General features: G+C 38.0%; 2 protein-coding genes across 3 annotated transcripts in view; one reads left to right on the top strand and one right to left on the bottom strand.

The window, feature by feature from the left end:
• Window positions 1-23,166, bottom strand: part of wwc1 (WW and C2 domain containing 1) — a 66,358-nt gene extending 43,192 nt beyond the window's left edge. The window contains exons 1-2 of one of the 2 annotated variants that reach the window (XM_088320705.1): window positions 22,896-23,166; window positions 22,361-22,606 (exon numbers count right to left, since the gene is read on the bottom strand). In XM_088320705.1, coding sequence (XP_088176831.1) covers window positions 22,361-22,479 — 119 coding nt within the window. In that variant the 5' untranslated portion in view covers window positions 22,480-22,606; window positions 22,896-23,166. Of the gene's footprint in view, window positions 1-22,360 lie in introns of both variants that reach the window. The other variant, XM_088320704.1, reaches the window with a different exon arrangement.
• On the top strand, window positions 2,358-3,707 carry LOC148349721 (uncharacterized). The gene has a single exon (XM_088321646.1). It carries the CDS (start codon window positions 2,358-2,360, stop codon window positions 3,705-3,707), a length of 1,350 nt encoding a protein of 449 aa, XP_088177772.1.
• Window positions 23,167-25,450: the final 2,284 nt, after the last annotated feature.

The raw sequence follows: 25,450 nt of genomic DNA, 5'->3' as shown, positions 1-25,450 counted from the left end.
CCTCCATTTCACTGTCAATTGTTCAACAACCACTTGAAGTCCTCACATGTTCCACTGTTTCACAGCATCAATGTGTCAAATCGCTTTTAATCATTTGGATTTTCATTCTTCATTAGAGCGCATATAATAATAATAATAATAATAATTTCCTTTGTATTGTCATTCTTTGTAACAATGTACACAGAACAAAATGTCAATCCACCTGACCTGTTGTAGCGAGCCGATGCAGCCGCAGCCAACAGAGGGCGCCGCCATTTTACCAATGTTATAAATCTTAGGTATGACTCGGCCGAGGCGCGAACCAGTGACCTCCCAGTCTCAAAGCGGGCGCCCTACCATCTAGGCTACTGAGCTGGTATACACATGGATTGTATAATGCTTAATATCGTAAACAGGAGTTGGGAAAGTGTGGCTCGCGGGCCAGGTGTGTCATTTTCCATGATTTGTTCTGGGTCGGAGAAAAAAAAAATATTTTACCCTTGGAAAAAAGTAGTGCCATACAGCCCTTCTACCACTAGCCCCGGGGAAGGGATCCTTTTTGACCTTCAGAGCCATGAAAGAATTTTTTTCGAGAGCCACACCAAATATTTTAAGACAAAATTCAGTAGCCTAGATGGTAGTGTGCCCGCTTTGAGACTGGGAGGTCGCTGGTTCGCGCCTCGGCCGAGACATACCTAATTGGTATAATGGCGGCGCCCTCTGTTGGCTGCGGCTGCATCGACTCGCTACAACTGGTCAGGTGTATCGACATTTCGTTCTGTGTACATTGTTACAAAGAATGACAATACAAAGGAAATTATTATTATTATAACAAAACAACCAAATCTGCTCTCCGGCCAAAATCTAATTCTTCAGCTCACACTATCTTATTGTGTGATGTTTGATGATTTGATTAAATCTATGCAATAGTAATAATGCCAGGGCTTGTGTCCCATGTCAACAAACACACCACTTAAAATTGTGCAGGGATCCACCCAACCCTACCGCTTACCAAATCAAGTTTCTCTTGGTGCCTGGCTGGTGTTTTCGGGTGTTTACAGAGTGTGCTATGGGTTTTCACCATAGAGTGTGTCAACAGTAAACATAGATTGTTTAATGAACTTCATAATAAAGGAGTCCTTAGAGTACACATGGTTTGTACACCTTTTTCATGGCTAAATTCAAGCACTTTTAAGACTTTAAAGTTAGTTTCCAATTCCTCCAAAACCATTAAAAGAAAAAATCCAATGTGAATCCTGTATTTTGTAGAGCCACAAATATATCTTCGACTTACGTATGATTTTTGATATATGATTTTCAAATCTGGAGTAAATCACAATTTTATTTATTTTTGGGACAAATCTCTCCCCTTATAGGTGTTGGGTAAAAACAACATTTTCAGTTGCAGGAATTCTTCCAATAACAATTAACCACTAGGGAACGCTACCAAATTTTTTCCATGGCCCATAATAAATGTCCATTATTGATATATAGTCTGTGGTTTGCAATAATCTGTGGTCTGTGCAGTCCTTTGAGACTCTTTGTGATTAAGGGCTAACAAATAAACATGACTTGACTTGAATTGACTTGATAAGGAAGCCCTGCATGGTTACGCATTTCATACTGCCCTGGTTAGGTTTAGCATGCAGTAGGGTGGTCCTTATTTTTCGATTTTTAAAATTTCATGCTCTGACCCCTTGAATATGTTCCAATATATACAAAACGTAATTAGGCAAAGTTTCATCAAAATCAAAGGATATTTAGAGGTCGCTCAAGTCCTCTGAAATTTTGGTATGAAAAATAAGGATTTTTCGCACATTATATCAGACCTAGTGTACAAAGTTACTGGCACAATAAATAATTGTTCAATAATAAAACTGCATAAATACATGTCAACGAAATACTTATCTGACCACACCAGTAAATAATTTTGACTGTCTTTCGGATTTCAAGGAGAACAATTGTCACAAAATGGATTGGGATTATTGTGGCATTCGTTTTGACTGGCTTTCTATTATCGATTAGTATCACAGTGCCTTAGTGGTTTCAGATATTCACCACACTGAGTTCTGATTGTCAAACGTGTCACAAAAATCAAGATGGCTTCATCGAAGAGATCAAAAAAATATCTTCTGCCTCATGAAGAGGATATAACAGGGTGTAAACTACCTTCGATTCAACAAGTTTTGGGTTATTTTTTGTATCGACACATCGAATGCAAAGAGACTATCAGAGTTGCAGCAACAGCCACTGTAGAGAGTTTGGGACATGATCTCTCAGAATTCTCTTTAAATCGAAGCTCAATTCGGCGACAGCGGCATGAACACAGAAAAACACAGGCCACAGCTATTAAGCAAGCCTTTGATCCAAAAGCTCAAATGGTTGTTCACTGGGATGGTAAACTTCTTCGTGATTTGACTGGCTCCGAGAAGGTAGATCGGCTACCAGTTTTAGTGTCTGGACCTGGAATTTCACAACTCTTGGCTGTACCGAAACTTGGATCTGGCACGGGACAGGAACAGGCTCGTGCTGTGATAGACACCTTAAATCAGTGGGGTATATCTGATCAGGTGAAGGGTATGTGCTTCGACACAACCAGTTCCAACACCGGTCGCCAATCCGGAGCTTGCGTGCTTTTGGAGCAGATGCTTGGCCGTGACCTGATGCACTTGGGATGCCGTCACCATGTCATGGAGCTTATTGCAGGTTGTGCATTTTGGACGTGCATGGGATCGTCTTCTAGTCCAGAAATCCAAATCTTCAAGCGATTTAAAACGCAATGGAGCTTCATCGACTCCAGTGACTTTCAGAATGTAAACAGTGATGAGTACACCAGACAGAACATCGCAGATGTTAGAGACAGCCTCAACGGTTTCATTTCTGAAACCCTTCAAGCGAACCAACCAAGAGACGACTACCGGGAGTTGCTCGAGCTTGTCCTTGTCTATCTCGGAGGCATACCTGAGCGAGAAGTGAAGTTTATGGCACCAGGGTCGATGCATCAGGCGAGATGGATGGCCAAGGTCATATATTCATTCAAGGTGTGGATGTTTCGACACCAGTTCCGACTGACTGCCCGTGAGGAAAAAGGTCTTCGTGACGTGTGTCTTTTCTATGCTAGGATATATGTTAAGGCTTGGTTCCTGTGTTCTGTGGCAGCCAGTGCTCCTCGCCATGATCTCGCTTTTCTAAAGGACCTGGTGAACTATGGGAACATCAACAAAGCCATCTCTCAAGCGACAAGCAAAAAGTTTGCAACTCATCTCTGGTATCTTTCTGAAGTCCTTGTTGGCTTGTCCCTTTTTGATCCCGACGTATCGCATGAAACGAAAACTGACATCTCGAGTGCCATGAAGTCAACCCCAGGAGCGGAAGAACCAGAAGTTAAAGGCCAGGTGGATCTGAAGTGTGTCAATGACAAGAAACTCGCAGATTTTGCAACCACTAATACCATCAAGCTGCTGCAGCTTCTCGAGATCTCCACCAGCTTCTTGGATGCAGAACCGACCACATGGAATGGCCGCATTGATTATAGAGAGGCATGTGACAAGGTGAAAGCATTGTCTGTCATCAATGACCACGCAGAGCGAGGCGTCGCACTGATTCAAAACTTCAATGGTCGTCTCACCCACAATGAAGAACAATTACAGTACCTGTTACTGGTGGTTGCAGAACATCGCAAAAGGTTCCCGAATACTCAAAAACAGACCATCGTGAAACAGAAATGAACACTTTGTGAACATACACAACATTTGATGATAGGCTTACAATGATAAACTTAATGATTCGTTGAGGTAATTGCTGAACTGAGAGCAAACGCATTGTTTTTCCAAAGACAATCGGCCTGTTTTATGTGAACTCTGAACTGGTGATTTGGAAATTATTATTCGACTATTACTCGGTAGACTGTTTGGTGTTGACTTGGTTCTATTTTCACTTATCATATTGTTTTTGTACTGTATGCACATCAAACTGTAAGATTTGTTTTCACACTGTTTTGCATAATGCACATGATCTGTGTTGGTGAAGTTGCAAATTTAGTTCATTTTATTGACGCCCAAATTTGGATGTTATTTGGAAATGCCGATCACGCACAGTGAATGAAACCTCGAAAGGGTGGTGGCTGTTGAGGTAAAAATAAATACAATATTGTTATATTTACTTGTAACTTTTCTTGTGTTACAATTATAAGCAATGGACTGAAATTGGATGTTCTAAAACGCCGTACACATAGGGTTAAGATTTCCGTTTTTTCTCGAAAATTGCCAAAATTTTACCATTTTGGGAAATTTCAAAGTCGTTGAGCTACCTCTAAATATTATCCAAATTGTTCAAAATTGCACACAGTGTGTTTTTATCGATATAAGAACATATGCGGGGGGTCAGAGCCCAATATTTCCCCCCAAAAAATTTCGACCCCCATTAAGGACCACCCTAGCATGCAGTGCACCTGTCCTTTTGGGCGCAACCCTTAGGCTGTGATGATGCTTCATAGGACAATGCTGTACAGACTAATTCCAGCTGCAGTTAATTACGAGGGGAAAAGACATGCAATGGCAAAGCGAAGCAACTAAATAGCAGTATCGGCGTCATCCTTAAGCAGACTTTTTGAGAAATATGGCAGCAATTTCAAGCATTTACAAGCACTTCACCCAAGGTTTAAGAAACCTTTCAATCCTTGAAAATTCAAGCATTTTCAAGGATTTGAAGCACCCGTATGTACCCTGCCTACAGCCAAGGTCTGTAGGTGTTAAACCGTGTGTGTAAACTACGGTAGTTTAAACCTTGCCCTATATATTTTGGACCGAACAGACAGCTTGTTTTGGCAAGTAACAGAGAAGATTACAATGGCCTGTTTCCTTAACACCGTGCCAGATGTAATCATGAAAAAAGCCTTATCTGGCTCGCGAGCCATACGTTAGTGACCTCTGCACAATCGGTTATAGCGCTGTACTGCTTTTCTACCCTTAAAGCCGAAGAAATGTCATTTGGATTTTCCCCATTTTTTTCCTGTATTTCGTAGTCAAAAACATACATCAGAATACACACGCAAGAGTGAGGTGCGTCTTTTAGCATTCCATGGATATTTTTGCAGCGTTTGTTTTGTGCAAGATATGAAATCAATAATGAAGGACTTTTAAGACAAATATTTGTAGACAACAAATAGAATTCACAACTCTAAAAAGCAATGAATGGCAATTAAGGACCTCAAAGTTAGAACTGTAACCACAACCCGGAATTCAATTTTAATACACCACTCATCCTTTTAGGTTGAGGATTTAGTCACAGTTTTACTTTAGATTTTTTGTCTGCACCTTGTTTTGACACCTGTATGCATGATAATTACGCTAAAAATGAACCACAGAGATTAAACGTGACTGTGGAAGAAAAATAAACTTGAAGTGGAATGAACATTAAAATGTAAGCATTTTGAAGGATTTCAAGCACCCGTACGTAACATGAGTACAGCCAAAACAGGCTGATATTGGGCACAGGCTCAGATATTATAATTATACATTTGATTAAATCATCAAATGTCACAATGGGGAGTAAATGTTTTAGTTGAGTTTAGTCTTGAAATATATAATCTGGCTCTCAGAGAGATAAGGAAATCAAAATATTTTGCTTTCATGGCTCTCCGAGTCAAATAGGTTCCCGGACCCTGTTATATAGCTGCCAAAAGCAGAACTACTGACGGAACTGAGCTAAACTGCAATGACTGTGGTAATCTCATCTCATCTCATTAGCTACACCGCTTAACCTCAGTAGGGTCGCGGGGGTGCTGGAGCCCATCCCAGCAATAATCGGGCAGTGGGCAGGGGACACCCTGAACTGGTTGCCAGCCAATCGCAGGGCACACGGGGACAGACAACTCACACGCTCATTCACACCTAGGGACAATTTGGACCGGCCAATTCACCTGAAATGCATGTTTTTGGAATGTGGGAGGAAACCGGAGTGCCCGGAGGAAACCCACGCAAGCACAGGGAGAACATACAAACTCCGCACAGGAAGTCTGGAGCTGGATTTGAACCCACGCAGGAGGTTCCCAAGACATGAACTGTGCCGCACATGCGCTAACCACTGCGCCGCCGTGCTGCCGACTGTGGTAATGTTTGTGCCAAATTGTCATCACCCGAGAGCAAAGCTAGGGTGATGATAATGTTTTTGTTTGGGATCTAACTATATTTATATATTTATACATAATCTCTGTTTATTTGTCTTTCTGTGAGTCTGTCTGCCCAAGAAAAAAGGAAGGAGTTTAGATATGACCACCATCCCTCTCATGCAGTCAGGTAGGTTACCCTAGATTTGAAAAATGACAAAACAAAGCTGACTCAGCACTTTTGGTATTGATGACTCAGCATTTTCCCCAAAAAGACAGTCCACTCTCCCAAACCGAAACAATATTGAAAATCAACACCATTTCAGGACTTTAGTTTCCTTCAAGGCTCCATCTTACTCTTTGGGTTTTTCATTATCATGTGCCAATGACTTTGCCCAAAAGGGAAATGCAATCCAAAACTTGACTTTGCATCTCAATTTGCGTGATCCACTAACTGTTAAATTTGTATTCCCAATTTCCAATTTAAAAAAATTATGTCTTTGGGTGAGGTGTATACATTAAAGAGAGAGAGATGTTCTGAATATGTGTATAAAGATGACATGAGTGCCTGGAGGCAGTGTAGCAAGAGTAGTGGCATGTTTGAAACAGTTTGGTTTTCATCATCATGACAAGTTTGTTTGTATAAATTCCAGCTTAGTTACTCACAGTTTTATTCTTGACATATTAAACACATCAATAACTGCATAAAAAGCTCCCATTGATCAAGTTTTCCAGATTCGTTTTCCAGTTTCCTAATGGCCTGGCACTTTAAACAACATGGGAAGATCCAGAATGTCTTTGCAAATTAACAGCTCGCAATTCCAAGACAAACAACTATGTGGCCAGGTCTTGGAGCTCCAAACCAAATTGACAAATAGGACATGGCGGAATCAAAGGCACTGAGGCTAGGCTGCATAGCTGAACGCTGAGTCAAGCAGGGGTGGTTAGGCAGAAATAGTCATTTGGCTTCAAAATCAAAATGTTCATCTTTATATCCAACAAAAAGCTCAAAATACTCTGTGATTCATGGCTAAGCCTCAGTTTAGATTAAAAATGTGAATATCTGCAGAATATCTGTGCAGTGTGAGTTAGTGGTAACATTGCCTTATCTGGGTGATAACATTCCTGTGGCCTGACGAAATGAGATTGGTGCGTCACTACATGCTGGATTGATAAACATTGCAGACTGACGAATGTATTAAACACCAAGAACTACAGTCACCTGTACTCAATTGAGTGATTTTCTTAAAACAAGTTAATAGCTCTCAAATTAGTGATTTTGAAAAGAAATGCCCAGAAATACAAAATGAAAAAAAGAGTGATTGAAATTAACACAAAAAAAACTGTTAGACACAGGTTGTTTTACTATATTTCTCGAGTAGTTATATATGTGTTAGGTACACAGAACAATGTGATACTCTTTTTTTCTTTTTCTTTTTTCTTTTTCAAAACAAGATTTTTCTCCAGTATTAGTATTGTCACAAACCGCTGCCAGTCAATGCTGAGAGCGGGGTGGCTCTTTACACCGAAAATCAACATCAACCAGATGACGAAGGTGCTGTATCATGAGTCAGATCAGGAGGGTTCTCCTGCTACTGGTAACGATGAAATCAGTACTATCTGTTTCATGTGAGGGTGCAAACCGCTACCAAAAAAAAATAGCCTGGCAAGGAATAGGTGCCCCCAGGCTGTACTTCCCCAAGAAACACCACAGAAAATGGTGCCTCGACGACCTTGGCAGTTAAGTGATCTGTGAACTGTAAACTATAATATCATACAGTTTGAAAATTGGGACTAGGTTTAAATATTAATTAAATTATTGTGCGAAAAAGTTCAATAAAAATGCACCTGAATTTAAAACAAACATTTCTAATTCGTTCAAATGAAATAAATTGTTCTGTAATATTATTTTTATGAACTAATCTGTTATTTTTTTATAAAGTATAGAGTCATTTTAAAGTATCTTATTTTCAACAAAAAATTCAAGTAAGCCTAAAAATAATATCATTTCAATCCCAGGACTAGCATTTGATGTCAATATTTTGTAAAGTTTCTACATTTCCCAATTGACATCAAAGACAATTCATTTAAACTCAAATGATCATTAACCCTGTCTCAGAAAAGTATTTTTTTAAATCTGCAGGTGTTATCTTCTGTCTTTATTCTTTCACACACACTTCTCATCATGGATCATATTTATTCCACTAAACGGATAACCTAGATGTTTGCTGACTGTTGACAGCATTTCTTAACATGAGTAAATGGTAACTGGTGCAACATGTCCATCCAGTTAGATTGCGGAAACAATTCTAGCAATCTGAAATATGTTGTTTACCGCTTCCAAGCATTCGTGTCGCACATACCTCAGGTAGAATATTCGACTTGGCTGCTGTTGGGCCACCTCAATCTTGTTAGTTTCTTGGCAGTAATACTCTTATAATGTGATATTGTGGTAAGCTTTACATCAAATGAGAGTTCAAAATATTAGAAAACACACAGACTGGTATACATGTTTTATAAACTACATATTTTTAAAGGGACTTTTCATTCAACACCAACATATTTGTGCTTTAAAATTACGACCAATTTTCTATTTTGTCCTGCTAGAACTATATTTTTCAAACAATTTCCTGCATTAAGTTTCTTTTAAAAAATATGGACATCGACACCCTGTTTTTGTACGAAACAAAACATTACCACTGGTACTCATATAAATATTTCAAAGTGCCGTATTTATTCATGTACTTGTGTAGAACGCGCATCTCAATTTATTTACTTATTTTTTAAATCTGTATAATATTTGTTTTTACTTTTTCTCGGCTCAAATTTAGCAGCTGTATGCAATGAGAAACAAACTCGGGTTGCGGCAGTGAAAGCGCAGAAACCTAGCTACTGGACCACCAGTGTCATAAATGACATATGGGAAGCCATTAGATTTTATTTGATCATCACACTATCTTTATTTACAGTACCAGGGATGGATGTTAATTTTATTGTGTATTTCACATGTTGTAATGACAATATTGTATCATTCTATTATTCTCTTCTATTCCAAGCATTGCAAGTGACAAATGTGGTTGAATACGTACAACCATGGTTAAAATCATTTGCTGACAACTTAAACTATAAACACAATAGCAACATTGAATTTACAATGTATTTATTTAACGTCCTTCAAAGCCAGAGTCATTATCAGATACAACAAAGAGTGGTTTCCCTTAACGTGCTTTTTTGCCTTTATTTGTCTTTCAGAATGACGTATTACGCATTCTCTAACATTTTTCTCAGGTACCACAACTAAAAATAGAGTAAAAATAATAATAATAATAATAATAATTTCCTTTGTATTGTCATTCTTTGTAACAATGTACACAGAACGAAATGTCGATACACCTGACCCGTTGTAGCGAGCCGATCCTAATGTCTTTTCATAGTTTGTCTATACTGATGGTGGACCATTAGTAAGGTTTAAACATTCATTACCATTAGATCCAACGTTTTGTGGTCAGTGTTTTTTTCAACAAATCAATAAACGGTAAAACCTAGTGTATAACGCACACCCTAACTGGGGTTTTTTTGGGCAAAGAAATGTGCGTTATACACAAATAAGTATGCTATTATCATTCCATTTTCAGATTGACTTATTCTCACAGAAGATGCGGAGGGAATTGCAGTTCTCCATGAGTTGCAGTTGCAGTCAATCATTCTTGTTGTGTTGCTGATGGTCTTATTTGTGTTGTTGATCTTTTGCAACATGAAAATAATATGCCCTAATACTGTTCGGTATGTAAATCAGGAAGGAGTCTAAAATGTCTGTAGCAGTCTATGGGGCCTCAGGCTGAACTTCGAACCGCGTGCACTTGGCAGGCAGTGAAAGGGATTTGGATTGAATCGTACACTTGGCCAGTGAGTGCTGCTCAGCCCTTCATGCCGTATGTTTCAGGAATGTGTGTGTGTGTTTGTTTGAAAAATAAGTTTATTTTCCAGTAGCGGTACTTTTACCAAACACAGTTACAATCCGAACGTGGGCATTTGATCAGCTTTTAAATCTGTCAAATACAGATTAAGGATAAACTGATATGTATTATTTAAGGCCAATACCGCTTACTAGTATAAGAGGAGGCTAATAACAGATATTTTGAGCAGATCTTCATTTGCTGTAAAAGCTTGGAAATTAGAGTACATTTTTTTTAATATTGCAATAAGAAACAAAGAATATTTGTTATAAATTCAAATAAAACGTAAATAGCTCCGTGAAACGTTTTACAGTAAATTTGACTTTCAAAACAACGAACAAGACTAATCTTTCGTCTAAACAAAAAACTAACAGTGCAGGAAAAACAATTAGGCTTGGAAGCAACTTGTATAAAAGTACATCAAAACTTCAGAAGCGTCTTTTTTTACAAAAAATAAATACCAACCCTCAATACAACAAACATGACTTAATAAAAAGTGCATCGAAATTTCAACAAATTGAAAAGTGCGGGCACTTCTGATTTAGAGCCAGATTGACAAACTAATGTTATGTAACAGCTAATCAGTCTTCCACTAGAGCATGCTCAAAAATTTCAATATTATCAGTGGTCTTGATTTACAGGCATGTCGGGACTCAGGAGTTAGCAAAGCTGCCATTGTTTACTTTGCTTTAACGTTATTCTCCTGCTTAATGTGGCTCTGCCCCTGGTTGCTTATACAATCAGAAGGTAGCGTCCGAGACAGAAAAGGGAAGAGAGGGAGAGAGCGGCTCGGCTGCATCTAAGCCTAAATAACCGGCTAGTTGAATAATTAAAAATGATGATACTGATATCCGTCAAATTCCCATATATTGGTGCCGATAATCAGCCTGCCCGATAATCGGTCGAGCCCTAATACAGATTCTCATAGTGTTGATCTTTCTAAATGAATCTATTTACATAATTAGTAGACATGATTATTGTTTCTCAATTATATTCTATACAAATCAGGAGTGTCAAACTCATTTTAGCTCAGGGGCGACATGGTAGAAAAAACACTCTCACTGGGGCCGGACGAGTAAATTAATTGCATAAAAAGTGTGCGTTAGCCGGAGGGCTGGGGACCTGTCAGAGACTAACAATTAAATAACGGTAATGATTCACAGAAGTAAAATTTGATTTTTTCCCTCAATATATTTTCCTTGCTTAAGATTTTATCTCTATTAGTGTTTCAACTTGTAGTGTTACAAAAAAGGCAAAACAACAATTTAATTCATTTTCACTGTATAACTCTAGAAAACTCATGCAAATGATATAAATGATATAAATGGCAGTGAAACACTCATTTAAGTGCAAATTATTTTAATGATTGATTTATTGTGTTGAGATATTTTTGTTTTGTTTTTTAATGAAAATGTTTCATGAATTTGGGAACGCCGCTGTCATATTTTATATCTATTATGTAAAGGAGCTAAAACATCTTTAAACTTCTGCAAAGACACCCAGGTACAACTTTTCAATTTAGCACTTAAGCTGACAATTTCCATTCACTGGTGTCATGATTACTGATGCGAGGCACCTGTGCCCGCTCCTTTGGCACCAACTGCCTAGGACGCTGATTGGCTCCCTGTCACTTTTTAAACCCCCGTCTTTCTGTCAGTCCGTCCGCGAAGCTCAGCTCACGCTAGGCAAGCTTTTCGACCCTGACTCACTCCTGTTCTGGCCCCCGTCTGTTTCCTGGCTTCGACCCATTTTCTGATCTCGACCACGTTTTTGCTCTCCTGTCTACTGACCTGTTTTTCCGCTCTCTACACCGCCATCGCTCGCCACGGAAATACCCCTTCCGCGTCTGAGCAACCTTCGATCTCCAGATTGTGTGTACAATCCCTTCCCTTCTTCCCAATAAAACTAAGAGAAACACACGCAAGTGGGTCCTGTCTCCGTTCTGGTCCTGACAACTGGGGGTAAAAAAAGTAGTTTAGTAGTAAATGTTGGAATTGTATTGCCTTAAATAGCACAAGTGACTTCTATTTTATGGAAAATAACATTGGAATAGGTTTTTCATAAAATGCTCTCTAATTAATAAATAGTCGTCACTAAATACTTGTTTCCGTAGTGCAGTGGTTAGCACATTTGCCTTTAATGCGAAAGGTCCTCGTTTTGAGACTGAGTAGAAACATGAGTGGGCCTGAAGAGGGATGGGAGCCACTAGGCTCTAATTGGCCAAGACACGCTACAGGAAATAGTGCCACTACAACCCGAGTGGTTAAGGGATCCAACCAACCAACCAACCATGAAATACAGGTACTGTGGGGAGTTTGCTCTGCAAGTGGCGTATGGCTTTAGCAACATTAAGAGGACATATTTAGAGATGCATGTCATTGCTTGACATGATGTGGCTCTTTTTTCTATTGTGCTTCTCCCAGTATTGTCTCACGAGCTGGATTAAATCCATTGATAAGCCTGATCTGGCCCACATGCCGTATGTTTGACACCCTTGATACAGCTATTATTCAGAAATACCACTCTATAGTTTAAAATGTTACAATTTTTTTATAATTGTTTAGCAAAAACATCCTTTTTAAAATTTTTATTAGCTCATCAAAAAATGACCTTGCCTATTGGTTGGTTTTACAGAAGTTTGCTCAGCCTCGGCCTTCACAATGTCATTCAAGCTTTTTCAAAAGAAAAAGTAACTCATTTTTACAGGGTTCGGTACACCTTTTTTATGGCCGAATTAACGCACTTTTTAAGCACTCTCAAGAACATTTCACCTCTTTTATACAGTGCAATTAAAAGAAAAAATTCAGCATGAATCATGTATTTCGGAGAGCCACAAATATATCAGTGATTTGCATATGCCATTTTTAAAATTGTGTGTTTATTCATCAAGACGTGTTTTTTAGATCTTGTGTAAATCACATATATATTTGTGTATCTTAATAATACGTGTGTAAATATTTTTGAGACAAATCTCTCCCCATATGTGTTAGGTAAAAAAAAACAGTAATATGTAGCTTACATCTTCAGTTTGATAAAGTTCTTCCCATGATAATTTACGACTGGGAAATGCTTCCTTATTTTTTTTACATAACCCTAAATTAATGCCCATAATTGATACATAATCTTTGCACTAATACACATATCATAGTGCTCTGTTTAGGTGAGGCATGTCCGAGCAGACCGTTAGCAAAAAAGTCATCTTCGTAAGTTACCTCTCATATGACTATAAAAGCCCTTACTCACCCATTGTGAAGATTTGAATCGCTTTTGTGTACACTTGTCAGCATGCTGCCCGGTATTGCAGTACCTCCGGGAACGGTGCATTCACACTGATCGCTGCTTGGCTCTGTGGCTAGGACCTTGACTCGGCCTCTTGGCTGAGAGCAAGTGTCTCGGCTCCTTGGCTTTGTAGCGTAATATGATTTGACCGATAACGGATAATGGATAATTGATAACGAATATAGAACAATAAACCTTACAAAATCCCCGCTGTCCAAGAATTTGTTCCACGTTTAAACTGCGGTTTGTATTTTCTTTCGAGCCATCCTTCAATAAAACTGCAACCTCCCTGTTATTTACCTGTCCTGATGCCCCTTTTTGTAATGAACCTGTAGGGAGCGATGAGACTTCACATGACAACACCATACAAAGCATTGCAATCTCAGCTTCCGTATCAGCGTCAATTTGAAGCCGACTTTGTTATTTTATTTTTATATTTTTTCTTTGTTTAATGGATGGTCTGTCGAGTGATACTGCCCAGAAACATGGCAAGAATTTTAAGCACTTCACGCAAAGTTCATGGATTTTCCTGACCTTGGAAAAGCAATATTACAATTCAAGCATTTACCAGATTTTAAGCACTTGTACGAACCCTGTTTTTAGGAAACCATCAACGTCACCCAAAATAAGACGAGTATAGTAAAGAGGAAATAATGGGGTGGCCCGAGGGATGCTGCAACAGTAACATCATATCGAAGTCACCACCATTAAGAAATATCAAGTAAAAATGAAATTTCAAAAAAATACATAAAAAATAAAAGGCAAGCAAAACAAGCCTAATCCTCTTGCATACCAGACACAAGGCATGAAAGGGATTTGGTGTCAAAGTCTGAGTGGTTTGAGTAAGCGATAAAGGTGAAGTGAGGGTGGGGGGAATGAGAGCTGTTTTCCATACTGTGTTTTTGAACATCAAATCTCGCACATGCTAAGCCTATTACTGTACCAGTGTGGATTTCTTACAGCAGGTAACAAAAAGTGGCACGCACTAGAAACTTGTGTAGGTCACTTCAAAATTTACATAAGATACTAAGTGTGATAGTAAAGTCTAATGAGCGACAAACATCTATCCCCAAGTAGTTGAACCATTTCTCCTTTATGAGAAATCCCATATCTTTCCAGTCAATTAAATCTCATATTTTAGGTTTCTGTAGACTATTCTATTCACACTCAAGTATGCTCTTTTTGTAAAATTCCTCAATTTTCTTCATGCTTTTTTTTCCCTCATGCTGAGGTTTTGAGTTTTTCCTTGCCCACATGTTGGTTTAAGATCAGGCGATTGTGTAATTGTAATCCTGTGCAGTCCTTTGAGACATCTTGTGATTAAGGGCTATACAAATAAATTTGACTTGACTTCACCCAACTCTTCAGGGAGATTTTCAAAAATATTCAATTTTAATTATTGCGTTTGTTTTTATTTTTACAGATGTCATTTTGACCATCTAATGCATATCAGTTTACATTGAAAATGTTCCTGCATTTAGTTAGAATTTTATTGTTATGGAATTTTTTATTTTTAAACCGAAAATAAAAAAACATCTGTCAAAATTATAATCGTAACACAGGCAGAGATCAGGAAAATATCAACAATAGGGTTGGGGGATTATCAATACCATTGATCAGTATCGCTGCTGATACCAGTCATGTTTAAAGTTTGGTACTTCCGAGGGTAGGTGATACCAATGTTGGCCATTTATGAATAATGAACCTTGAATTTAAGGAATTTCTGCTGATTCATATTTAATGCATAAAATGTGTATGTTTCCACCTTTCTCTTCAGCAATAAAGGTTTATGGGATATTGGTAAAATGGATGAATAAAAAAAACATGACATAGAGAGAATAGTTATGAATGGTGGGAATGATATAATATCACCGTAAATTTCTATAAGCCGTGACTTTTCCCCCAACCTTTCAACCCTGCAGCTTATGAAAGGATGCAGCCAATTTCTGCATTTTTTTAACGGCCACAAGGGGCACCAAGCAGTAAAGGTAAGAGTGAGAACATATGGTGGAATATATGTGTCGAGAGAGCCGGAAGTTTAATGTAACTTTAGGCTTAGTGCATGAACAAAACTAGCATGGACAGACCCTCATCATGGAAAAGGTGGCAAGCGAAGAGGGAGGGCTACCATAATGGGAATAATGTTACCAGTCTGTTCATTTGTAAACGAAATGTGGCGAAATGAACGAAGTACATAAAACAAGGTCCAACAAAGCAGATGTGTTTAAGGCATTTTTCTCTTATCTGTTGGCATTATTGTGTGTGTTGGAGTAAATATTTTACACATTTGGATACTAAGAATGAACCTTTATGTTACAAATCCATTTCCGTGGACATTCATAGAAGTTGAAGACGGCCAAAGGACGTACTGGTAAGTCACCTCGGCTTTACACTTTTCGGGTTTATTGTTTCAGACTAATAGTTCTGTTTCTCTGGTGAGTATATTTTGAAATGATTTTATGTATATATATATATATATATATATATATATATACATATATATATAATTAGTAAAACTATTTCTGTGTACTGACTTTCTTTGTAAATATTTTGTTTTTCAATGTGGGCACATGCGGCTTATACTCAGTATGAAATATTTTTTTTCTTTTAAAAATATACTGGGTGCGCCTTATAATCAGGTGCGCTTATAGTCAAAATTTTACAGTAATTATCTTGCCATTATAACAATACCACGAGTAATAATAACAATAATCTTACCAGGAAAAAAGAAATCATCATTATAAGCATCAGTCTCTCATGTCATATTATGAACTGAATTGAGTTAGTAATTTATTAAAATATGATGGATATAAAATAATGACACAGGTTAAAAAATAAGCCAATTTGATGTAGTGTATGTCGCAAATTTGACTACAAGAGGGAGGTATGTCGCCCATGCATGGTTTGGTACGACCTTGTAATGGAAGAGGCAACTTGGAAAAGTCCTTGGTACCCGTGGCGTGGCATGCTGGAACCATGTAGTGGAGGAGAGGCATTGAAGGCGCCCCTTCACTGTAGCAGTTGACACACATGTTGTCCGGCTATTATTTAACCGAGCTGCAAGTTGAGGACCTATTTCTCAAACTAGAGACTCCCATGTACTTGTTATCTTGCCACTTCTTTTTCTACTCTGGTAAGAGCCCGTTTGTCCTATTTTCTGAAGGAAGTAGTGCACACCGTTGTAGGATATCTTCAGTTTCTTGGCAATTCCTCACATGGAATAGCCTTCATTTCTTAGAAAAAAAATAGACCATCAAGTTTCACATTAAAGTTCTCTTTCGGGGTGAAAGTTTAGTCACACTCACAAAAGTGATGCTCCAGATACTCGACTAGCTTAAAGGAAGGTCAGTTTTATAACTTCTTAACCTGCTGAACTTTTCTCAACATATTTACACAAGTTTTTCTAATTATATATTACTTTTTTGAAACAATTGGCAAACACAATGTGCTACTAGATCACTGAAGTACTGGTTGCTGGAAATGGGCCTCTATAACTATCTACAGTGTTGAGAATAACGCAGTTACAAATAACGCTGTGAAGCAAGGGTTAATCCAACATTTTTTTGTCTGCCGTTACAATGCTCTTACCAGTATTGATGGTAAAAAGTGGTGTGTTACTTTGAATAAATTGAAGAAACTACTAGCCATAGTGAGTGTACTCTGCTCTATTTATTTGTCATCCCCATACGTCAAATTGTATATTTGTAATTCATTGTTATTCTTGTTTTTTCCATAAGGTGGTGAACAATAATTTGGTTGTGTATAAAGGTAGAAATGCTTGTATTGTTAGGCAGGTATCTGACCTAGAAGAGCAAAAGGTTTTTTGACAGCCACACTAAACTGCACTACGCAAAAGCTGGTTTGTTGTTAACGCTTGGTTTGAGAGTCTTTTGTGATGAGGAACAAGGTATCTGACATGAAGTTTAATAAGCTTATGCTCCTCGGATACAATCACTAGTTTGAGAAGGTGTAGGATAGTCTAGTTGGCTGGATACGTGATGGAACAGGTACAGAATGTCTCATTTGTCTCAGGTTGCTCTATTTACACTGTAGTGATAAATGCACCTTATTATGTATTTTATTGTTGAACTGTTTACTTTTGTTGTGAATTTTTTTTTAAAGTACAGTAGCAAATTTTCACGTCGCGTACGGGAAGCGTTTTGCGTTCAAGGACACGAAGTGAGTTTGGCCTTTTACCATTTCTTAAATTTTTTATCTTTTTCTATTTTATACGGTTACTTGTAAGGGTACTGGTCAAAAATCAACTATATAATGTATTTACAGACTATTAAAGACCAAAGAGACAATTAAATCTCTTTATGAGGACTTAATCAAACAAACCTAGAATTCTATATATGGGATGGATGATGTGGAAAGTGAGTTTGAAAATTTGGGAGACATTTTCTGTACAGAGTATAATAAAAAATGTCCAATGAAGCAAGTTATAGTTAACAATAAGTCAGTAAAAAAGCCAGTAAGAAATTAAATTATACAAATTAATCACATAAGGACAAATGCCATATTAAAGGTGTTTGGGAAATTTCAACTACTTTAATAAAAGGTAATATAAGTAATGCATACCCAAACTATTTATTAGTAAGAACAGTGAAAATTATCATTTAGAAAATAATTGTGGAGAATTTAGATTTTTTTTTTTGTAAATGTTCGACCAAAACTGTCTGCAAATATCCCTGAGTGCTTTGGAGGCCTGCCTCATTGAGATAAAAAAGTGGATGTCACTCAATTTCTTGCGTCTTAACTCTGAAAAGACCGAAATGTTAGTCATTGGTCCATCTAAATGCCGTGACTTATTCTCAAAAACTGCTGTGAACATTGACAAATGTCACATCACACAGAGTGACTAAGTTAAAAATTTAGGTGTCATATTTGACCCTGATCTATCCTTTGAAACGCATGTAAAGAAAATTACTAGGACCGCTTTCTTCCATCTTCGTAACATTGCTAAAATCCGTTCAATACTGTCTCAATCGGATGCGGAAATTATAATTCATGCGTTTGTTACCTCCCGTCTCGATTACTGTAATGCACTACTCTCTGGTTTCCCGAAGTCTAGAATCAAGTCTCTTCAGCTGGTACAAAATGCCGCAGCAAGGCTTTTAACTAGGACAAAAAAGTACGATCACATAACACCGATTTTGGCAAACCTGCATTGGCTCCCAGTTAGCCTTAGATGTGATCTCAAGGTTCTCTTAGTATTATACAAAATCATACATGGACTTGCTCCCTCTTATCTTTCAGATCTGATTTGCCCCTATGTCCCGGTCCGAAGCCTACGATCTGAGAGTGCTGGTCGTCTGGTGATCCCAAGAGCAAAGAAGTGTTCTGTTGGTTCGAGAGCGTTCTCCATCCGGGCACCGGTGCTGTGGAATGCTCTTCCCCCTGAGATCCGATCTGCAACCTCAGTGGAAATGTTTAAATCTAAGCTTAAAACTCACTTCTACTCCATAGCTTATGAATAACCTACTCTTCTCGTCGTCTGAAAAATAGTCTGTGTAATATAGTGTAATAATCTGTGAAGCCCTTTGAGACGCTTCGTGATTTAGGGCTATACAAATAAAAATGACTTGACTTGACTTGATAAAAAAATTAACTCAAAGACCATGTTTCTGTCTGGAGTAATGGAATCAGATATAATAGACGTGGTAGAAAATTGTAAAAATAAAACATCTACTGATTGTTTTGACATACAAGGTAATAGCATAGGTTACTATTAAAAAATGGCATCAGGGGGGTGGCTTTGGGATGAATTCAAAGCTATTTGACTGAGAGGCAACAATATGTGAAAATGGGAGGGTTGGCATCTAGATATATGGACATCTGTAGTTTGGTATCACAGGGTTTGGTCCTGGGTCCAAAGCTATTCAATTGATATATCATTGATATATCTAAAGTTTCAAAACAATTCAAATTTGTCATTAATGTAGATGATACTAACATTTTCTATTCCAATGATAATAATATTAATCTAGCAACAAATATTAATAGTACATTAATTAACCTAAAACATAGATGGATATAAATAAATTATTTTTAAATTCATGCAAAACCAAAGTGATATTATTCAGTAATCACAGAGTTAATCTAGACCTAGCTGTGAAAATAGACAGTATTGCCAAATAAACTTGTATCAGTGGTTAACAAATTCATCTACCTACGAAAGGTCATCATTTTGAGACCAGGTGGAAACATATGTTGGCCTGGAGAGGGATGGGCCCCACTAGGCTGTACTTGCTCAAGACACACCACAGGAAATGGTGCCGAGTGGTTAAGGGATCAAAATCATTAAATTATTACTATGATGATTAATATTACAACTGTTATGTGACTATTATTGTATTATTAGTAGTTTTATCGGTATTCAAATAATGTCAGTGGGCGGAAGCCTAATACAGTCAATCGAAGGGTGAAGCGATTGATTAAGCTTGTAATTAATATAATCATAAAACTCATCAGGACTATTATTTTGTTGTTGTTATTGTTGTCATAATTATTATCATTTTCATGACTATTCTTATTGTTATTGCTGAACTTTGTTATTGTTGTTATTTTTTCTGTCACCATTATATTATGCAAATTTATAACAATCTGGATCAATATTTATAAACAAAACAATGAGGTGAATAGATATGTTGGTGATGATGGTGAAAACTAAACAAAAACTAAATAAATGGAGATAAAATCACATAAAGATAACTTTTCATAAGAACACAAAACATCCACATCTGCACAACTCATAGTTAGGGCAATTAAGTGGGAGCTTCGATGCTGGAGGCATCTGGCTTGAGCTACCATGTCTTGTCTTTCTAATGCACAGTTTAGGACACTTAACATTGGATGGTCCTGCTGCCTGCGCGCAGAAACCCTCTTAGCTAGAGTCTAGCAGCAGGTCCAAAGATACTTTGTATGATGGAAAACACACACCACAAAACAGTGAGTTGTCACCATGAGTACCAATGAGAATTATTGTTATTATAATCCTCTTATTATAGAGTATACTGAAAAAGTTTGGAGACAGCAGTGATGATAATGATGACGGTGAAAACAGTGAAAGTAATAATGATGACAAGTAAGTGACTGTTTATCCACAGAACCTACAGTATGTAAATGTGTATATTCATGAGGTGTTTGTAACATGTATATACAGCAGAGATCTATCTGCAAGACAATTATTCAGGAAGTCGGGGGATAAAATTAAATTTGCACATACTTTTTCCTATTCCTTTTCGGATTATTTATGTTAACATTGTTTTTTTTTCTGTTTTTGTTTTTTTTTTTGCTTTTACGACTTTTAGTTTTGTTATTTTTTTTATCATGTTCGAAATTAGGGTGCCATTTTTTCATTCATTCATTACTTATTTCATTCAAACTTGCCCAGTTGTCTGAATTGACACTGATTTATGCTACAGAGTGAAACTCACTTCATATTAAGTTCAGTGGCCAATTCATACTTGACCATTTGTGTCAGGATGTGAGTTAGATTAATTTTATTAAACTCAATTCATATTGTTTACTGCTGATTGTTATTTTATGATATTGGGTACTGTTTATTTTTGTTGCACATGCAGGGTAAATCTGTTGCTGGCGGGGTGCAATAAATATTACGTGGTTCTATAACACATCGACTTGTATGTTCTTCTCTAACTGCTCAGAAAATGTCAAAATTTTTTGACATACAATTTATTTTTAGAGTAACGAAAATAGTTAACCTTCATTGGTAACTAGTTAGTTTTACTATCGAGTAATTCAGTCACTAACTCAGTTTGTAGTCAGTAACTAGAAGTAATTATTTTTTTAAATTAACCTGCCCAACACTGTCTTTGTAGATATTGCGTTACAGACTTCAAATAGTCATTTACCACGTTAACAATATAAGGGTGTGTACTTTTGATTAGTTTTACGTTATCTTCATTGAAAAAACAGTGCTTTTCATTTAAAAACAAAGGAATTTCTAAACGAACGGCAGTGTAGTCCGATTGATAATGGGATTATTACACAGAATAATGCATATATTACTCTTTCAATAGCATTCAACACTTTCTTGGCGGATGCATCATTTCCACAAGGGGTGATTTTAGGTTCGGAGCTTTGGGGGTGCTGAGCACCCCGGGTGTCTGGCTGGTTATTTATTTGTTCATATTGATTTTTTTTCACTTACAGTGATTTAGGATTATTCAACAGTTTTGAGGTGTCACTTCACTTTGTAGTTGGCAAAAACACTATTACGGAATGTCCAGTTTTGTTAATATTTCTGTAGTGCAGTGGTTAGCACAGTTGCCTATCTTGTGAAGGGCCCCAGGTTTGAAACATATTGGCCGGGAAAGGATTGGACGCCACCAGGCTGTATTTGCCCAAGACACACACATTAAATGGTGCCCCTACAACCCTAGCAATTAAGGAATCCAACCCACTATTTCTAATAGAGTACACACACACACACATACAGTAGAATCATGGAACATACAGTAGCTCTGTATAACATACTCTTAGAGTAATACACTGGAGCCTCCAGTGACTAGCCGAGCAAAAGACAAGTGGAGAAAAGGGCGAGAGTGGTGCTAGGAATCTAATAGTCTGAACCATTTTAAGGCAGTGGAGTTTTTCAGACGTTGTGTTATTCACATTTTTGTTTTACTTTTTTCTATTTTTTTTATCTGGCGTTTTTTCAAAATATCTAAAGTTGATCTGCTTAACTAAAAAAATATTGTACTGACTGATGCTTTCTTTTGACTGGAATCGTCCTTGCAGCTCCTTTTGTTGCGCATGCAAGTATGTGAAATTCTTAGAGGCGCTCAAGTAAACACTTCCTTTTTTATCTTTTTGGGGGTTTGGGTTGGCATATGGACTTTGTTTGAAACTGTCCTTTTCTTATTTGCACCGTATCCATCGTAGAACGAAATAAAAGCAGAAATATGCTCGTGAAATCCCTCTTTGGTGGGGTGCTTGGGTTGAATTTGGAGGGTTTTTGGGCACACCCCAAAAAAGCATAGTTACGCCCATGACCCCCACCCGTTGGTTTTACCTGTCTCTGGGATCGATCCAGCTGGTGCTGTGGTTGATATGATCAATGTAGTAGACTTTGCCGTCAAAGTCTCGGGCTTCCTCCCAGCCGTCGGGTAGTGGCAACTCCGTCCTCGGCATGTCAGGCGAGTCTCCATGTAATGAATTGCCCCCTAACACTCAAAATCTCAACGAGGGGAAACCATCGCTTTTCTCGGTCATCATCCTGGTTGAGGTGGTGCTGGATGTTCCTCTTAAACTGGCGCCACTTAAACAGAGGATATCCACAATAATAACAAAGAGAAGTAATCCAAAGATATAAAGGGGTGTTAAAAGTGTTCCATCAGAGTGCACTTGATGTCTCCTCCGATGTCGCCATCTTTTATGTCACCCAAAAAGTTGATGGCAACTTTGGACGCCAAATTGCCGCTTTGTGTCGAACTCCACAATAAATAGGTCGAATGTCGCCTTCAACGTCTAATGGGTAATCGGGAATTTCCAGGAACGGCAGCTGAGAGTTCGATTGAGAAATGAAATGTTTATTTAAAGACACTCACTCTACGTCCCTGAGCTGCTTGGTCTTCTTCTTGGCCGCAGGGTACCACCATGTTCTAGCGACTACTGAAGAAGCGCTGAGGCTTGGGAGAAAAAAAATGAGTCCAACCGGAGGGGGAACACGAACACGAAACAACAGCAGACAAATACAAGATAAACAATGCGATTTATACGGCGTCTTTCACGGCAGAAGACATGTAGGCATCCGAAGATGATGGTTGTGCTGGTGGATGAAGTGTTTGTCCAGTTCACAGTGACTTCACGATGTCTAGTCAACCCGGATGTTTCATCGCCTTTCCCATTCACAGTTCCGGTTGTACATTAAAACATTCGTTGAAAGGGCGAAAGACTTTCAAAATAAACTTAATGCCAAAAAGTACGTCATATTTTTTTAGGTTAATTGAAAATATTTGATGAGTTTAAAACACCACAAAAATTATATTTACAACCAAAAATTATTTTGGGTAAACAAAAAAACAAAACGACTATAGAGACTATGCACAGCATTCTAGCGATCCGTTAGCGCTATCGAGTGGCCAATAAAGGCATCGACACTCACTCTCCAAGATGGATGGTTGGATGTTCTCATCTCATCAGCCGTACGGGGGGGCATCCCCAGCCATCTCCGGGCAGTGGGCAGGGGACACCCTGAACTGGTTGCCGGCCAATCGCAGGGCACACGGGGACAGACAACTTACTCGCTCAGTCACACCTAAGGACATTTTGGACCGACCAATTCACTTGAAATGCATGTCTTTGGGAGGTGGGAGGAAACCGGAGTGCCCGGAGGAAACCCACGCAAGCACGGGGAGAACATACAAACTCCGCACAGTAAGGCCGGTAGCTGGATTTGAACCCACGTAGGAGGTTCCCACGACCTCAGAACTGTGCCGCACACGCGCTAACCACTGCGCTGCCGTGCTTAGTTGGATGTTAATATGCTAAATTATACACAAACTGTATTGTATTGAGCCATACTACTGCAGCCACTCCAGCAGCTCCCGTGTTATTTTCGATTGTTCTCGATTGTTCTCAGCTCAGGGATGCTGCTGGAAATGTGAATTTCCCTTCGGGGATGAACAAAGTATCTATCTATCTATCTATCTATCTATCTATCTAGTAGTAGTGTTCCCCTTCTCTCTTTTACACTCTCTTTCAGTATCTCTTATATATCTCCCTTCTTTATCGCTCTCTCTTTCACACCTTTTCTCTCTCTCTCTCTCTCTCTCTCTCTCTCTCTCTCTCTCTCTCTCTCTCTCTCTCTCTCTCTCTCTCTCTCTCTCTCTCTCTCTCTAGCTCTATTTCTTTCTGTTCATTTCCCGAAAACTTTCTCTATTTTTTCTCTCTCTAAACTGCATTAGAAAACTAGCCATAGGGGGGTGACAGAACACAGCAAATTAATTTTAACAGGCGATTGGCTTTGCATGTTATGAAATGATTTATTTATATTTTTGAAAGGAAATGAGAAGCTCAAAGTACAAATTACATAAAAAATAATGACAATGGTAGAATGTTCCTAATATATGTAATCAACTATATCTTCCGATGGAGGAATCTGCCACACTAAACTGTGGAAATTTGGAGGCCTCCCTCACTCAGATAAAAGAATGGATGTCACTCTTGTGCCTTACCTCTGAAAATACCGATATGTTAGTTATTGGCAGTGTTCCCTCTAAGCTGCACGCGTGCGCACCTCTCGCACATTCTCAGCGCACAAGAAAATCTAGCCAGCGCACAAAAATGAGGGCTCAAAATTACTTATTAAGAAGCGACTTAAGTCAAAGTTACAGTGCATGAAGGTAAAAATACACGGGTTCCCCTGACGTTGAGTCCTAAATGCAGTATTTTGAAGTCGAACGAAGTTGAGTAAAGTTAGTAGAGTATGTCGAGAACCGGCTTCTTCGACTCGGCTCACTAAAAAGGAATCTGTTTCAGGTCTTAAACGGCTCTTCAGGTTGTTTTTGCTTCTTTAATCCCAACATGACCAAATATTAAGTAAAATTATGCACAAATTGACTTAAAGGAAGGGGGGAATGGAACAAAAAAGAAAAAAATACCAAAATGAAAAAGTAGTGAAAAGCTGGGAAAAAAAGAAATGTAGGAAAAAAGTAAATAGAGAACAAAAAGAAAAAAGTAACAGCTCGGAAAAATAAACACAATGATATTTTTTTTAAGAATTTTTTTTAAAAAGTAGAAAAAAAAACCACAGAAAAAAAAATAAAAAGTTTGTGTTGCATTCAAATAATTTCAAATGACTGTATATCAAGTGAATCTTGTTGACAACATTGTATTTCCACCAAAAATGTGATTAAGTACAGTTCTGTATCTTACAACCGACTAAATAAGCCCCCAAAAATGTTAATATTATGCGACAAAATATATCAGGAAATAAAAAGAAATGGATGTCTTGTGAAAGAATTGTAAGAACAAACGACGTTTGTAGGCCGTACAACCTTTGCAATAGTACATGAGTCAATTTATTCAAAAGAGAAAAATAATTTAGCATTGCCGGAAACTCAGCAAAATGTAACTTAATGTCAAGTTTCGCACATGTTTG

The sequence above is a fragment of the Urocampus carinirostris genome, chromosome 17, assembly GCF_059441175.1.
Source record: "Urocampus carinirostris isolate Australia breed hairy pipefish chromosome 17, RoL_Ucar_1.0, whole genome shotgun sequence".
NCBI lineage: Eukaryota > Metazoa > Chordata > Actinopteri > Syngnathiformes > Syngnathidae > Urocampus > Urocampus carinirostris.
The sequence above is the reverse complement of the archived record's forward strand: the minus strand, read 5'-3'. Positions and strand labels throughout refer to the sequence as shown.